The following is a 14128-nucleotide window of genomic DNA, read 5'->3' on the forward strand; positions in this document are numbered from 1 at the left end:
CGATGAGATATTAAGGACAAAGGACCGGAAATGTCCTTTCATGAAAGGGTCATCCCCATGACCTTCCAGCTCCATACCAAACTAGCGATTGGTTTCGCTGACAATCCAAATTTTTGATAAATCCGACCATCTCCAGAAGGTTAATGGTAAATGATAACCCCACCTTGGAGTCCATTCATCCTCAAACGTAAACCCAATTGGATCTGTTGAGGGCAACGCCCATTAGCGACTTATTGCCCAGTCCGATTTGAATGAGGAAAATGACAATGGCCATCAGGACGCCGATAAACTGTCGATGGACATGGGCTAGAAAGTTAATGGGTTAATGGGACACCTGCCAGCCACTTACCCCGCCCAATGAGCGAGTGTCCAGCGTAACGATTCCGCAGGCTTCCAGGGGCTGGTCAATACTCCGCTGGAGCTGCAGCAGGAAGCGATTAATGGTCCTCTGCAGGCGGGAGCTGCAGACCTCCAACTCGTTGAGCAGCTGGCAAAGGTTACATTTCTGGGATTTGGATATATAAATCATTATACTATATATAAATCATTATACTTGAATATGAATGACTACCTGCTCCAGGATCTGTTCGTTGACCGACAGGATGAACCAGATACGACCGCCATGCATGGCCAACCAGAGCAGGCGGTATACGAGGAGCACGGACTCCTCCCAGAGAGGAGTCTCAAAGAAGTTGAAGATCAAGTATAACTCCACACAGATGCTGACCAAGGAATTGAGCAGGTTTAACACCAGATAGAGACCAAATCTCAGTAGAAACTGGCTGTGGACCTGCTCGATAAGATTGCAGGTGTATCTCATCTCTTCAATCATCAGAGCAGATCCTCCACCCGCATCTACTAGGACAGCAAAGGCGGACTCGTAGCAGGCATCCAACTTGGTCGAACCCTGCGGTGGTCTCTGCAGCAACTTCAGCTCCTTGAGACACATCCTCATCTGGTCCATCACCAGCCATAGGAAATGGACGGGCTGGGCATACTGGAGCACCCCCAGACTCATCATTAGACCAGGCAAATTGTAGACACTGTTACTGCTCCAAGTGGTCCAGAACTCGAAGTCATAGTTGACCACGTCAACCAGGACACACAGGCCATGGAAGACTAAAGTGGTCGCCATCAGATGAAGAGTCCTCTGACCATGTCTCTTATAAACCAGTCGCTTAGCTTTGCCTTTGAGTCCTGTGATGATCCGCTCAATCTGGAGTTCCGCTCCGTGAGCAAGTGGACGGTTCAATACGGCATAGTATACCAGGATGGCAATGGTGGCCATATTTCCAGGGAACTCCATCAGATAGAGCAGTTTTTCAATAGTGGGTATCTCCACTGTGAACTCCAAGCACTTAACAATGCTGCCAGTCCAGATGTACATAAGCAGGAACAGGCTCCAGAGCGTGTGGAGCCAGCGGAGTACGCCCACTCTCCCACTGGGATACACGCCCAGGAACCGATTGATGGTCAGCAGCAGATTCTCCCAGTACGAACTGTCCATCCTGAGCCCGCTTTAATTAATGACTGGAAGTGGCGACAAGGGTTTACCTCTAATTGGTGTGATTGATGATTAGATTGCAGGAAGTGACATGCCTAAATAGTTCCAGGAACCTAAATGCTGAGTAGTCATCATGCGGAGCTCAGCAACAAAAGGCGCTAAACTTAAGAATTCCCCGAGGGAAAGGTGAGTAGACATCGTCTTTTGAGATGAATATATCTATAGTTACTCACTTGCAGACTATCTTCCTTCAATCCTCAATATGCGGAAAGATACAAAGAACTTTACAGGACTCTATTTTGGTTACTACTCATCTCCGTGCTGGCAAACACGGCACCTATAACCATTCTCCCAGGCTGTCCCAACAGATTCTATCGATTGGTCCACTTGAGTTGGATGATTCTGTGGTACGGATTGTTCGTCCTGGGCTCCTACTGGGAATTCGTGCTCGTCACCACACAGAGGGTATCCTTGGACCGCTACCTAAATGCTATCGAGTCCGCCATCTATGTAGTTCACATATTTTCCATCATGCTCCTCACCTGGCAGTGCAGGAACTGGGCTCCCAAGCTGATGACGAACATCGTTACATCCGACCTGAATAGAGCTTATACCATAGACTGCAACAGAACCAAGAGATTTATTAGGCTCCAGCTGTTTCTGGTGGGAATTTTTGCCTGTCTAGCGATCTTCTTCAACATCTGGACCCACAAATTCGTTGTATATAGATCGATCCTGAGCATCAACAGCTACGTGATGCCCAATATCATAAGTAGCATATCCTTCGCCCAGTACTACCTGCTGCTTCAAGGAATCGCTTGGCGTCAAAGGAGGCTAACTGAAGGCCTGGAGCGGGAACTAACTCATTTGCACAGTCCCCGAATATCAGAGGTCCAGAAAATCCGAATGCATCACGCGAATCTAATTGATTTTACCAAGGCGGTGAACCGGACGTTTCAGTACTCCATCCTACTGCTCTTCGTGGGATGTTTCCTGAACTTCAACCTCGTCCTGTTCCTCGTCTATCAGGGCATTGAGAATCCTTCCATGGCCGACTTCACCAAGTGGGTATGCATGCTTCTCTGGCTGGCCATGCACGTGGGAAAGGTGTGCAGCATCCTGCATTTCAACCAGAGTATCCAAAATGAGGTAGGAAAACCCTAAAGAAGATCAGACTATACCTCAGATGTATTTCCATAGCATTCCACGTGCTTGACCTTATTGAGTAGAGTGTCGTATGCCAGAAAAGATATTCAGGATACCATAACCCATTTCATCATCCAAATGCGGACGAATGTGCGGCAGCATGTCGTGTGTGGAGTCATAAATCTGGACCTCAAATTCTTAACCACTGTAAGTTTGCACAACAGCTTTATTCCAAATAACTTTAACTATCCAATTTAGTTGTTGGTGGCCTCTGCTGATTTCTTCATCTTCCTGCTGCAATACGATGTCACCTACGAAGCGTTGTCCAAGTCGGTTCAGGGCAATGTCACTAGATATAAGTAGTGGTATCTGAATATAAAACATTGTAATCTTACGAACATATAAAAATATATTTATTATGTGCCGTTTAAAATTGGCGCCTTGTATATCTATAATCGATAGCAAGCATTTATCGATAGCTGCCAGGCAATTGGTGCAACCCTGTCTGCTAATCTGGAGTATTATCGTTTCTTGCAATTTCGCACGCCAAACACAATAACTTTAATTTCGCTGACCATGTGTGACGTTGCAACAGTGCAGAAGATAGCAAACTGCCTGGGCGTTAATCCCGGCAAGGTGCAGCTGAACGAGGAGCAGGTACGCACAGCTGACCCTGAAAATTGAACTATTCTCACCGCCCCACCAACTCATTTTCTGTTGTGAAGGTCGTAACGCGCACGAGTGGGCAAAAGAAGAGCGTGGCCGGATTCGCCTCGATCCTGGAGAGCCTGGCCAGCGAGTCCAAGTCGGAGACCGCCCAGAACAGCAGGGCGTCGCGGGAGGTGGAAGCCCAGGTGTACCAGTGGATCGAGTTCTCCGTGCTCTACGTGGCGCCCGGCTCCAAGGACAAGTACGTGTCCAAGCAGCTTCTGGCGGACTTCAACAAACTGTTTGCCAGCAAATCCTACCTGGTGGGCCACTTCATCACTCTAGCCGACCTGGCCGTCTACTATGCCATCTACGATCTTGTGGTGAGCATAGTTCCAGTTGCTTCTTTTCCAAACAGAACACCCTGAAATCTAATCCGTGTGAACCCGTCCAGAAATCCCTTTCGCCGGTGGACAAGGAGGTATATTTGAATCTCTCCCGCTGGTTCGATCACCTCCAGAATCGCGCGGATGTGCACCAGGGCGAGCCACTGCTGAACTTCACCACCATCTACCTGCACGGCTGGGCCACAGGCACCCACATCTAAGCCCCGGGCGGGCACCCTTGCATCCATTCACATCCAGTCACGAATGCGACACTTAAGTTATTTATTTCTATTGCATTTCACAATGTAGTTTTGTGTGTTGTGATTATCATTTAATGCCAATGAGAGAGTTCAGCGTTGGAATATGAAGAATCGTTATTGTAGCCCGCACTACGAGTTGTTCTTGTTCTGATAATCGGATCTCAGCCGTAGCTCCGAATCACATGCCCTTTCGTTGCGTCGCCGGTGCAGCGTGGGCTGTGTAACAGCGACTCCTGCTGCGCCAACATCAGTTTGCCTGCACCTCGCGCGGCGAGCTGATGGAATTGCCCAGGTCCGCGGGCTCCGTGCACTTCCACAAGCCGTAGGTCTTGCCCACGGTGGTCTGCCACAGCCGGAGAGTGCCGTCCTCGGAGCCGCTGGCATAGAGTTCGCCATCCGGGCTGAACTTCACGCTGTGCACGGGCCCGAAATGTCCCTTGAAAGATTCTGTGGGGGAACAGAACACAGTGCCTTGGAATTAAAGACGACGCATGTGAGAAGGTACATACCAATTTCGTTTCCTGTGATGTAGTCGAATTTGTACATCTTAAAGTCCTCGCCGCCACAAACAAACACATGCTTATCCGGATGCAAACTGGCCGACGCCACGTTCGTCGGCACTTTCACCTCCTTCAGCTTCTTCAGCGTGTCGATCTCCCAGAAGCTAATCGAGGAGCCGTGCGATATGGTCAGTATGTGGTTGTCGCTGGAGATCTCTAGGCTGTTCGGATTGCTGTTGAACTGCAGGCGCTGCACCTCGATGCCCGTCATGCGGTCCCAGAGGCGCACCGTCTTGTCCTCGGCCGCCGAGATGATGCACTTGTCGCCGCGGCAGAAGAGCGCCCGCTTGATGGCCCCCGTATGTCCGGCGTACTCCTCCGGCTGCGCCTCGGGCTGCTCCAGGTTGAAGACCCGCACCAGCTTCTCGTTGCTGCCAGTCACTATGTTCTCGGAATCCCTGTCGAAGGCCACGCTCTTCACGATGTGCTTGTGCTGGAAGCTGTGTATCTCGGCCCCGGTCACCGCATTCCACACCTTGCCGGTGAAGTCGGCCGCTCCGGAGGCGGCCAGGGTGGCATTTCGGTTCAGCGTGGCGTTCCACACGGCGCCCTTGTGTCCCTCGAAGGTGCCCACCCAGTCGCCGGTGTCGCCGTGCCGCAGCATCGGGCTGCCATCTGCAAGATTCACAATACACGATTCTCGGTCAGTTGCATTCGCTTTCGCCCGCCGCCGAGCGTGCGTGCATAAATTAGCGCACGGAAGCCACCTTGACTCAATGCCTGCCGCCAAGGCCAACGACCTGGCCGCCTGCCGCTCGCAATCATGCAAGCGAGCTCCCAAGTTCACGTCACTATCACCGCACCGCACCGCACTGCACTGTCGCGCTCAACGGGATCGGGATGCAGGGTGCTGCATTGCAGTGCAGTGCAGTGCAGGGACGCGGCTTGTTAGTTCGTTCAGAGCTACATCATCAATGCATTCTATGTGTGTGATAAATGATCACCCACAACTCTCGCCATTTCAAGGACTTCTACTAATGTTTGCCTGCTACTTCACTTTTGTATAGGAACTCTATTAGTTTAACTTTGCAGAGAAAGGTTTTCTAACAAGAGCACTTAATAATGTAATATATACTATGTAATTTCCCATTCTAATTTATACAATTACTGTGGCCTTAAACTTGGAATGATTCATCGCAGTGAGAACCGCACGAATTAAGCCCACATTAGATGCTGTATCCGAATAAATTGCAGCGGATCGGGATCGGGAGAGTGTATCCAGCAAGCAGAATCTTCCAGGCGGCAGACAAACGGCAGCTGCATATACACACAGCATATAAATATAGAAGTTCCAAGGTGCTTCCTGAACGAGCAGTTTCGAAAAGTTGCTAAACAAGGGGAAGCGAGTACGTTAAAAGGCGATAACGAAGTCAACTTGAACTTGCAGTGGGAACGAGCGCTCTTTCCGCATAAAAGCAACATTTGCGAAAGCCACGAATGCAAAGTGCCTGTAAAAAACAGGCAATAGCTAACGAATTGCGAATTGCAACTGCCATGGCAATTGCAATCGCATCGACTGGCTGACACCTCAAGGCAAAGAATGCGAGTTTTGTAGCATGCGAGTGGCGGCAGGCAAAAGGGTTTCGCACTCGCAGAAAACAGGTTTCGCTCGCGATGAGTGACTTTGCATTTGGGTCAAGGTTTCCCACAGGCTAGACATGATGCTACACCGTGCTGGCCCGCCTGTAGTTCATGTGATTCCATGCCGCTCTGTTGCAGCACCTTTCCCACGAACATAACGATCCGTCAAAGAACACGGACAACATAACTTGTTTTTCGACATGGCCTTCTGGGTAAAACATTATTTGCCCTTCCTACAAAACTATACTACAAATTTGACCAATAAGCAAAAGTAACTGCCTGTTTTTACCAGGAAACTTGCTGTATAGACATTAAACTATTGCAAATGAACACTGTCTATATAGAAACACTAGTTAAATCCAATTCTTACGGAATCTGCGTTGTGTCCCAGTTCGTCAGTGACTGACACTTCCGATTTTAACCCCATCGTATGATTATGACAACCACTGTGCGACGACGGAAAGTGGTGTATAAATAGCGCGCAAGGACGGCTAATCGCATGCGACTGGCTGCCCGATCCCGCGGACCTTACCTTTGCAGGCCGAGATGAGAAAGTAGCCGGCGTCGCAGATGTCGCTGAAGTCCAGGTGGACCACGGGTCGCGTGTGGCCACTGCAGGTCAGCGGGATTTGTCGCAAGTTGTTGGCGGCCATGGCAGTGGGCTGCTAGTGGATTGGTGGACTGTGTGGTCCTTAATACTTGTGGTTTTCTCCGAGTGTAGCGACCGTTATGTCCGCTGGCGAACTGTGCACTTAGTGAATAACTGACGTTTTGTGGCTACTTTGTACTTGGATTGGTTGTTGCTCCTGGTTAACTGCGCTTCACTGCCCGTACGATAATGATTTTCCCGTTCGTTGCTTAGGTTCGAGATGCTGCGGTGGCTTTGCAGGGTGTGCAGTGTATTTACAATCTGATGCACTGAATTTTATAAACAAGAGGGGAAAATAATTACGCGACACGTTGTTGTTGTGGATGGACGATTGGTAGCCGACTCCAGCCTCGATAGTCCGCACACACAGTACCTACCTATCGTCAGCGGTGGGCGCGTGAGGCGATAACTTCTCGATTAGCTAGAGCTGTGTCACGGCAGCCAGGGGAGGATACAAAGGAAAAATGTCAAATTACTTATTTACAATTTGGCATAGAATTGTTTTATTTTGTTTTTTATTTATATTAAGCCAATTAACAGCTTTGTTGTACGTAATTTAGAAATCACGGCCAACCACTATCGATATAATTTAGCGAACGAGTCACGACATTATGGATGTAGCCCATCCCTATTTACTTGTCAAAACAGCAAATTTTCATTCGGGCCAAGAATCGACTGAAAATATGTCCGCTATTCTAAACCACGCAATTCGCCGCCAATTCGGCGCTTCTGCCGCCCGGAATATGTCCGGCACCGCCGCCGTGGCCGGCGAGCACTCTGGTAAGTGACCGTCCAGCGTCCCAATTGCCAAATTCATCCCCTTTTGTAAGGTTAAGGTTATGTAATTTACCATTGGGCAAGATCGATTGGTGGAGAAGGATTCGCTCTTATAACACATCCTTTCATGCTCATCTCATCTCTCATCCTTCAGGTGGCTACAAGGTGTGGAAGCGCCTGTCCTTCTTCGTGGCCGTGCCCGCCGTGGGACTGTGCATGCTGAACGCCTACCTGAAGCACCAGGAGGAGCACGACAAGCCCCGCCAGGAGTTCGTCAAGTACGACTACCTGCGCCGCCGCGAGAAGCGCTTCCCCTGGGGTGAGGGCCAGAAGAGCCTGTTCCACAACCCCCACGTTAACGCCCTGCCCGACGGCTACGAGCACTAGGTGGCCACCGTCTCCGGTTCCCTCTGCGGGATGTATTCGTTGTTTGGTAGTGATAGACGTTAATGTAAACTGAACTTTACGCGGAAATACACAGAAAACACATATACCCAAACTCCAGTTGGCGCTTCAATAAAGATCAAATTAGAGCGAGGAGAGATCCCATAAAGACCATTTCAATGAGCGACAGCGGAATTCTGGTGAGGAGTTTATTTAAAAGGCCTTCGGTTAAAGGAAAAATTAAAAGTTACAATTAAATAGAATTTAAATTTAAGCATAAGCACGGATGCACTTTTCGCATGCAATATATTCAACTACTATCATTATTTTGCGGATCGGCGATTCTTAAGGTTGCGTTCCAGTTTGTGATGAGGCTTGCCTTCGTTCTTTCCTGTCTTCTGAGTGATTCTTTGAGCATCCCGACTGCGAGTTTGGCGCACGGATTGCTGGGCATCCTTGGGAGGATTGGTTTTACGCTGCTTTGGAGGCGGCGGCGTGAAGGATTCGTCGCTATCGTCTAGGTGGTCCTCATAGAGAGCATCGTCTTCTAAGTATTCCGTCACGAATTCTTCCTGCTTCACATTGTCCATGTCTTCAAAATCGTCAAGATGTTCCTCCTTCTCATCGACGCCGCCTTCTCCTTCGCCGTCGTCTTCGAACTCGTTCTGGTACGGCTCCATTTCCACCACATGATCGTCCTCGATGTGGCGCTGCAGGCATTTCTGCGTCAAGAAGATGTGGTCACAGAACTCGCAGGCATGGCGCTCGCTCTGCTTGTGCTGGTCCATGTGGCTCTCGACACTGTCGATATCTTCGATCTGCTTGCGACACATGGGACATTTCAGGCTGGCGGTGGCATGAATGAGCGCATGATCCAGTAGGTCGTTATAGTTGCTGTACGACACCTTGCACTCACTGCACACGAACGAGGCGTCGGAAGTCTGCGTGTGCGTGCGCAGGTGGCGCGAGAGATGATGCGACAGCATGTAGGACTTGTGGCAGTACTTGCAGGGATAGGCTCTCTTCCCGGCGTGGGCAACCAGGTGGCGGGCCAGCTTGGAAGCGGTGGAAAAGCTTCTCTCGCAATGCTGACAGGGGAAGGGAAGATTGGTGGAGTGGACTGTCTGAAAGTGGACATAATCGTTAGCCGGGGCAATCCCAAATATGCTTGTCAACCCACCTCATGACGCTCCAATCCCTGCTTGAAGGCAAACGACTTGGTGCAGACACCGCATTGGAACGGACGCTTCTTCTGATGTCGCTCGGCGTGCTTCTCCATCTCCTGGCGCGAAAGGAAGGGCTTCTCGCAGTACACGCAGATGAACTTGGGTACGTCCGTGTGGGTGCGCTCGTGGCGATGGAGCAATGCCTTCCGTGTGAAGGCTTTCGAGCAGATGGCGCACTTGAATGGCCGCTCGCCGGTGTGCACAAAGTTGTGCTTGGCCAGGTCGTACTTGGAGAAGAAGCTCTTCTCGCACAGGAGACACTGGAAGCTGCGCGAGCGAGTGTGATTCAGCCGATGGATCTCGAGCAGCTGCTGCAGCGGAAAGGAGCGTTCGCAATCGGGACAGGGGAACACATCGGTGGCCACCTTCTCGGCGTTCTTGGTCGGATCATCTTGATCGTCCAATGGCAGATCCGAGTCCAGAACCTCTGTCACTATGGCCACATTGCCACTATCATCTCGCTTGACTTTGGGTGTGGCCAGGCGCGGTTCCACCGGAGCGGCGGGTCCCTTGTTCAAGATCCTAATCGAGGACTTGTTCAGCACCTTCGGCTTGACGGGTGATGCCTTCTGGGGGATATCGGGGAACTCCTTCTCTAGCTCACTGGCCATATCCTCCAGCATGCTCTGCACATCGTCCATGGACAGCTCCTGGTTGTTATCCACCTTCAGCTCATAGGCGTGCGAACGACGTGGCACTGGAGAGGAACCGGCTACCGTCCTGGGGGTCACCATGGCGCTCTCCAGCACCTGGACGTCCTCGATGATCACCTGACTACTGGATTTGGCCATTGTGTTCAGCAGCTTTTTGGGCGTTTCGCTTGGCTCGGCTGTCTTTGCTGGCACGACCAACAACTTCTTGGAAGCCACCATCGTCATGGGCGCACGGGGCTTCTCCAGCGGCGATGGCCAGTTACCCGTGAGCGGATACTGGCGCAGGAGGGTCTCCGCCCGCTTGCACATCTGCTTGAAGCGGTAGCAGTGCTCGAAGAGGAGGCGGCACTCCAGACAGATGTGCCCCGGCATTCCGTCGCCGGCGTAGACCTGTTTTTAATGTTAGATTAGATAAATGTGTGAGTGACTAGGAAGCTACATTTATTCGGGGAAGTCCGTGCTTAAGCCAAATAATAAGGTAATATTCGTGGAACACCCCTATATGTTTTTCGCTACATAATAAATTAAACGCCATAAATGTCTCTTTCCCTTAAAATGAACAATATAATGTTAGAGTTTAAATTTAAACAAAGGCGCCGAGGACCAGAACACCCTCTACAAATTAATCGATGGCCACCAATCGATGATTAGTGCTATCGACGAGCGGCCATCGCCGCTTGGCGGCAAGTGCATACACACGACTACATGCAATCGCAGTTTGTTTTCGCCGCTCAGAGCACGCTTAACCTCCGTTAATTGATTGATTAAACACGTCCGACTGTGAGCCATAAAAGGACATTCGCTCGATCGAAAGCCGACAAAAGCTGGCTGAGAAGCGCAAAACAGCTGCGCTGCGCAAAGTTTGGCCAACGCAGAGCAATAGAAAACAGAAGCAGTGTCAGAATAAAACAAGAATCAGACCAAAAAGGGCGCAACAACTGCGGAGAGAGAAAAGGAAGGAAAGAGCAGCGCGTGAGCGAGGGAGGAGCAGGAGGGAGCGAACAAAAGGCAAGAGGAAACACAAGGAGAAACGCAAACAATCAAAACAAGAACTTAAGCAAGAAAAGGGGCGCAAGATGACCGACGAGTGCGTAACCAGAAACTACGGAGTAGGCATTCGCAGCCCAAATGGATCGGAAAATCGGGGCAGCTTTATAATGGCTGATAATACCGATGCCAAGGGCTGTACGCCGGAGTCTCTTGTTGTTGGTGGTGCAACTGCAGCGAGGTGAGTCCATGTGCCTCGCTCTCTCCCTCTCCCATCTCTCTCTTTATGTTTCTGTGTTTTGTTATCAATGCAAGTACTGGCATAACTGCTATATCCTAGTTTCAAATGCAGCATATAAAGCTCTTTTTTTTTTATTTATTCCATTTTCATTCCACAATCTATTATTTTTATATTATTTATACTGTCTATTGCCAACATTTAAAATCAATGTGTCAATCTGTCTTTATAATGTTGTTAAAATGGCTGAAGTCACAAAGTTTGAAAGCACTTGACTTTAATTCTATTGTTCTATTTAGTCTTATTCACAAATATATTTGAAAATAATTACATAAATAAATACCCAATCATCGATTATTTCGCCGATTACCTTATCTTATCATGCTGCTTCCCAAATGGCTATTATAATTCTGATTTCTTTTTCCCCAGCCCCTTGCCGGCCAACAAGTTTGTGGCTCGAATGCCCGTGGAACGATATGCAAGCGAATACAACATGAGTCACAAGCACCGCGGAGTTGCGCTGATCTTCAACCACGAATTCTTCGACATACCCTCGCTGAAGAGCCGCACCGGAACAAATGTCGATGCCCAAGAGCTGAAAAAGGCCTTTGAAAACCTGGGATTCGCGGTGTCCGTGCACAAGGACTGCAAGTTGAGGGACATCCTGAAGCACGTGGGGAAGGCCGCCGAGTTGGACCACACGGACAACGACTGCCTTGCGGTGGCCATACTCTCGCACGGGGAGCACGGCTACCTGTACGCCAAGGATACGCAGTACAAGCTGGACAACATCTGGCACTACTTCACTGCCACCTTCTGCCCCTCGCTGGCGGGCAAGCCGAAGCTGTTCTTCATCCAAGCCTGCCAGGGCGATCGCTTGGACGGAGGCATCACTCTGGAGAAGGGCGTTACCGAGACGGACGGGGAGTCCTCGACGAGCTACAAGATACCCATACACGCCGACTTTCTCTTCTCCTACTCGACCATTCCGGGTAAGGAATATGATTAGGTAACTATTTTAGTGAATTTCACTAGCAATCTCGTCCTGTTAGGCTACTTCTCCTGGCGCAACATCAACAATGGCTCCTGGTACATGCAATCGCTGATCCGCGAGCTGAACGCCAATGGCAAAAAGTACGACCTGCTCACCCTGCTTACATTCGTTAACCAGCGCGTAGCCCTAGACTTTGAGTCGAACGTGCCCGCCACACCGATGATGGATCGCCAGAAGCAAATACCGTGCCTCACCTCCATGCTGACGCGCATACTGCGCTTCGGCGACAAGCCGAACGGCAATAAGGCTGGCTAGGAAGAGATCTCCCTTCGAAGAAGAACTTTCAACAGAGGTTGTACAACCATCGCCCGCAATCATTCACGTTGGATTCCAATTCACTTCAAGTTTAGTTTTAGCTGACGCGTGCGATTATCCCGATGGATATTGAAGCACCCGACTCCCTTTCATTCATTCCCCTGCCTTTCCCATGCCCATTTCGGCCTTATCATTGACGAAATTCGTTACCCATTTACCCACTAGATGACTTCCGTATGCATAAGCGAGACCTTGCCAATAGAAAACCCACAAATTTGAGATAAGATAATACAATGAAGATTTATACATACATACATACTTTTATGTACACGCAAACATTTATATTTGATATGAATAAAAATGAATTAAAAACATAGCAAGGTATCTCCCCAATTGAACGTAGATGGGTAATTTCGATCTAAGCAACTTTGTTTGAAGACAGGAGCTGTCTGGGCCAGATTGAGTACGTTGATATGGGAAATAAAAGATAACAATGAAGACTTGGTTGGCTGAATCAGTGAAATTGTACGAAACTTTAGTGGAATTCAAATTAGCATTATTAAGAGTGATTAATTAAGATTTTTCTCACTCTAATTTTATTAATTTCCTAAATTTTATATTTATTTCCTAATTTTATAATTTAGGAAATTAATAAAATTAACCAAATGATGATTTTTGCGTAAATATAAGTATCGAAGGAACTATTAATGCATTTAAATATGATCTCGATTTGAATTTAGCGCCAAAAACAACTGACAGCTGTCAGGGCGATCAGCTGTTGACGCACTAGTGTGCGTGTGGCGCAGTACAGTTGCCCCAAATCGCAGAAATTTTCATTTTTCTTTGCACAAGAGGAAAAAGGGAAAGCCCAATGATTAGCCAACTAATTGGGCTGTAACCTGGTCGCACTTTTCAAGGACATTCGGCTGGGAAAGGGAAGCGGGGCAGTTTGGAGCGGGGAAACTTAGCCAAGACGCCTCGCAGTCGATGCGGAAACCCGCGATGCGGCTTCTTAGCCAAGTTATGCGTGGCGCTGGTTAGTGCAAGCCAGAACCCATGGATGGAGCCGCTTACCTCGATCGCCGTGATGGCCATAATCTGCAGCGGCAGATTGGCGGTTGTTTTCACCCGCGGATTCTCCTCGAAAATCGAGGCCAGCTTCTGCTCGGTCAGACAGAAGCGGCAGACCCTCTTCTCGGTCAGCATGGCCTCGCGCACCTCCAGTTTCGCGGCCATCGGCAATTGGCGGTAATTCGTTCCGGGCGGCGGTAGAAACGCGGAATTTCACTTGCAAAGTGCGTACAGATTACAAATGAGAGGAAAACAATCGCTTGGCGTCGCTTAGAGATGTGCACTATGCAGATATCGATGTTTCTGTGTGAATTTTGCTAGCGAAACTTTTTGTTTTTATTTTACACAATCAAGTATTTGTCACAAATACAACGTCACACTAATATGGGATGACATAAAAATAAAAAATTTATGCCGAGTCCCTTTATCATCCAGGCAGAATCACTTTTCATTTGCACAAACCGCCAGGGCGTTGCCGGATCGCTAATGTGTGCTGCCACTCGGTGCGCGTCCTGGTAAAATATCGATATTTTAGCTGCTTTTTAACTAAAAGTAATTTTAAGTCGAAACTTTTAACTAAAACTAAAGTGCTATGAAAATGTATGTATTTTTTAAACGCCAATAAAACCTAACTTATATGCAATAAATGTTTTCTTTTTTAAAGAGTTTGTGTATTTTAGAAAACCTGACTTTTTATTAGGAAACCAACATTTATCATACAAATTCAGGAAATATCAAATGAACATTTT

At 48.8% G+C, this 14128-nt stretch overlaps 7 protein-coding genes across 10 annotated transcripts; 4 read left to right on the forward strand and 3 right to left on the reverse strand.

The window, feature by feature from the left end:
* Nucleotides 1-181: 181 nt before the first annotated feature.
* On the reverse strand, nucleotides 182-1507 carry Gr59e (Gustatory receptor 59e; the record flags this gene model as incomplete). Its single annotated transcript, NM_176251.1, has 3 exons — nucleotides 182-289; nucleotides 350-505; nucleotides 572-1507. 3 exons carry the CDS (start codon nucleotides 1505-1507, stop codon nucleotides 182-184), a joined length of 1200 nt encoding a protein of 399 aa, NP_788431.1.
* Nucleotides 1508-1637: 130 nt separating this feature from the next.
* Nucleotides 1638-3013, forward strand: Gr59f (Gustatory receptor 59f; the record flags this gene model as incomplete). Its single annotated transcript, NM_176252.1, has 4 exons — nucleotides 1638-1690; nucleotides 1744-2653; nucleotides 2705-2857; nucleotides 2909-3013. 4 exons carry the CDS (start codon nucleotides 1638-1640, stop codon nucleotides 3011-3013), a joined length of 1221 nt encoding a protein of 406 aa, NP_788432.1.
* A 138-nt stretch (nucleotides 3014-3151) lies between these two features.
* On the forward strand, nucleotides 3152-4029 carry AIMP3 (aaRS-interacting multifunctional protein 3). The gene is made up of 3 exons (NM_145193.2): nucleotides 3152-3307; nucleotides 3376-3681; nucleotides 3753-4029. Exons 1-3 carry the CDS (start codon nucleotides 3227-3229, stop codon nucleotides 3903-3905), a joined length of 540 nt encoding a protein of 179 aa, NP_660194.1. The 5' UTR covers nucleotides 3152-3226; the 3' UTR covers nucleotides 3906-4029.
* On the reverse strand, nucleotides 3951-7279 carry wmd (wing morphogenesis defect). 2 transcript variants are annotated; one of them, NM_001103966.2, is made up of 4 exons: nucleotides 7112-7279; nucleotides 6618-7003; nucleotides 4454-5119; nucleotides 3951-4391 (listed from the first exon to the last, which is right to left on the reverse strand). In NM_001103966.2, exons 2-4 carry the CDS (start codon nucleotides 6736-6738, stop codon nucleotides 4192-4194), a joined length of 987 nt encoding a protein of 328 aa, NP_001097436.1. In that variant the 5' UTR covers nucleotides 6739-7003; nucleotides 7112-7279; the 3' UTR covers nucleotides 3951-4191. The 2 variants fall into 2 exon arrangements, with proteins under 2 accessions (NP_001097436.1, NP_611804.1); NM_137960.3 differs by having other exon boundaries at nucleotides 6618-7116.
* Nucleotides 7280-7366: 87 nt separating this feature from the next.
* levy lies at nucleotides 7367-8110 on the forward strand. 2 transcript variants are annotated; one of them, NM_137961.3, is made up of 2 exons: nucleotides 7367-7514; nucleotides 7666-8110. In NM_137961.3, the coding sequence occupies exons 1-2, from the start codon at nucleotides 7418-7420 to the stop codon at nucleotides 7896-7898; spliced, it is 330 nt and encodes a 109-aa protein (NP_611805.1). In that variant the 5' UTR covers nucleotides 7367-7417; the 3' UTR covers nucleotides 7899-8110. The 2 variants fall into 2 exon arrangements, with proteins under 2 accessions (NP_611805.1, NP_001286770.1); NM_001299841.1 differs by having other exon boundaries at nucleotides 7666-8007.
* On the reverse strand, nucleotides 8095-13840 carry pita. 2 transcript variants are annotated; one of them, NM_137962.3, is made up of 3 exons: nucleotides 13383-13840; nucleotides 9076-10164; nucleotides 8095-9019 (listed from the first exon to the last, which is right to left on the reverse strand). In NM_137962.3, the coding sequence occupies exons 1-3, from the start codon at nucleotides 13542-13544 to the stop codon at nucleotides 8219-8221; spliced, it is 2052 nt and encodes a 683-aa protein (NP_611806.3). In that variant the 5' UTR covers nucleotides 13545-13840; the 3' UTR covers nucleotides 8095-8218. The 2 variants fall into 2 exon arrangements, with proteins under 2 accessions (NP_611806.3, NP_726339.2); NM_166607.2 differs by lacking the exon at nucleotides 13383-13840 and having other exon boundaries at nucleotides 9076-10679.
* Dcp-1 (Death caspase-1) lies at nucleotides 10441-12675 on the forward strand. Its single transcript, NM_057626.4, has 3 exons — nucleotides 10441-11002; nucleotides 11429-11991; nucleotides 12052-12675. Exons 1-3 carry the CDS (start codon nucleotides 10851-10853, stop codon nucleotides 12306-12308), a joined length of 972 nt encoding a protein of 323 aa, NP_476974.1. The 5' UTR covers nucleotides 10441-10850; the 3' UTR covers nucleotides 12309-12675.
* Nucleotides 13841-14128: the final 288 nt, after the last annotated feature.

This window comes from Drosophila melanogaster, chromosome 2R (assembly GCF_000001215.4).
Source record: "Drosophila melanogaster chromosome 2R".
Lineage (NCBI taxonomy): Eukaryota > Metazoa > Arthropoda > Insecta > Diptera > Drosophilidae > Drosophila > Drosophila melanogaster.

Coding starts and splice junctions, on each gene's coding strand:
- AIMP3 (NM_145193.2), top strand. CDS start 3,227: ATGTGTGACGTTGCAACAGTGCAGAAGATAGCAAACTGCCTGGGCGTT. Junction 3,308..3,375: donor TGCAGCTGAACGAGGAGCAG/GTACGCACAGCT, acceptor TCTGTTGTGAAG/GTCGTAACGCGCACGAGTGG. Junction 3,682..3,752: donor ATGCCATCTACGATCTTGTG/GTGAGCATAGTT, acceptor GAACCCGTCCAG/AAATCCCTTTCGCCGGTGGA.
- wmd (NM_001103966.2), bottom strand. CDS start 6,738: ATGGCCGCCAACAACTTGCGACAAATCCCGCTGACCTGCAGTGGCCAC. Junction 5,120..6,617: donor TCTCATCTCGGCCTGCAAAG/GTAAGGTCCGCG, acceptor TGAATCTTGCAG/ATGGCAGCCCGATGCTGCGG. Junction 4,392..4,453: donor CATCACAGGAAACGAAATTG/GTATGTACCTTC, acceptor GTTCCCCCACAG/AATCTTTCAAGGGACATTTC.
- levy (NM_137961.3), top strand. CDS start 7,418: ATGTCCGCTATTCTAAACCACGCAATTCGCCGCCAATTCGGCGCTTCT. Junction 7,515..7,665: donor CGTGGCCGGCGAGCACTCTG/GTAAGTGACCGT, acceptor CTCATCCTTCAG/GTGGCTACAAGGTGTGGAAG.
- Dcp-1 (NM_057626.4), top strand. CDS start 10,851: ATGACCGACGAGTGCGTAACCAGAAACTACGGAGTAGGCATTCGCAGC. Junction 11,003..11,428: donor GGTGGTGCAACTGCAGCGAG/GTGAGTCCATGT, acceptor CTTTTTCCCCAG/CCCCTTGCCGGCCAACAAGT. Junction 11,992..12,051: donor CTCCTACTCGACCATTCCGG/GTAAGGAATATG, acceptor TCGTCCTGTTAG/GCTACTTCTCCTGGCGCAAC.
- pita (NM_137962.3), bottom strand. CDS start 13,544: ATGGCCGCGAAACTGGAGGTGCGCGAGGCCATGCTGACCGAGAAGAGG. Junction 10,165..13,382: donor TGGCCATCACGGCGATCGAG/GTAAGCGGCTCC, acceptor CATTAAAAACAG/GTCTACGCCGGCGACGGAAT. Junction 9,020..9,075: donor AGGGATTGGAGCGTCATGAG/GTGGGTTGACAA, acceptor GTCCACTTTCAG/ACAGTCCACTCCACCAATCT.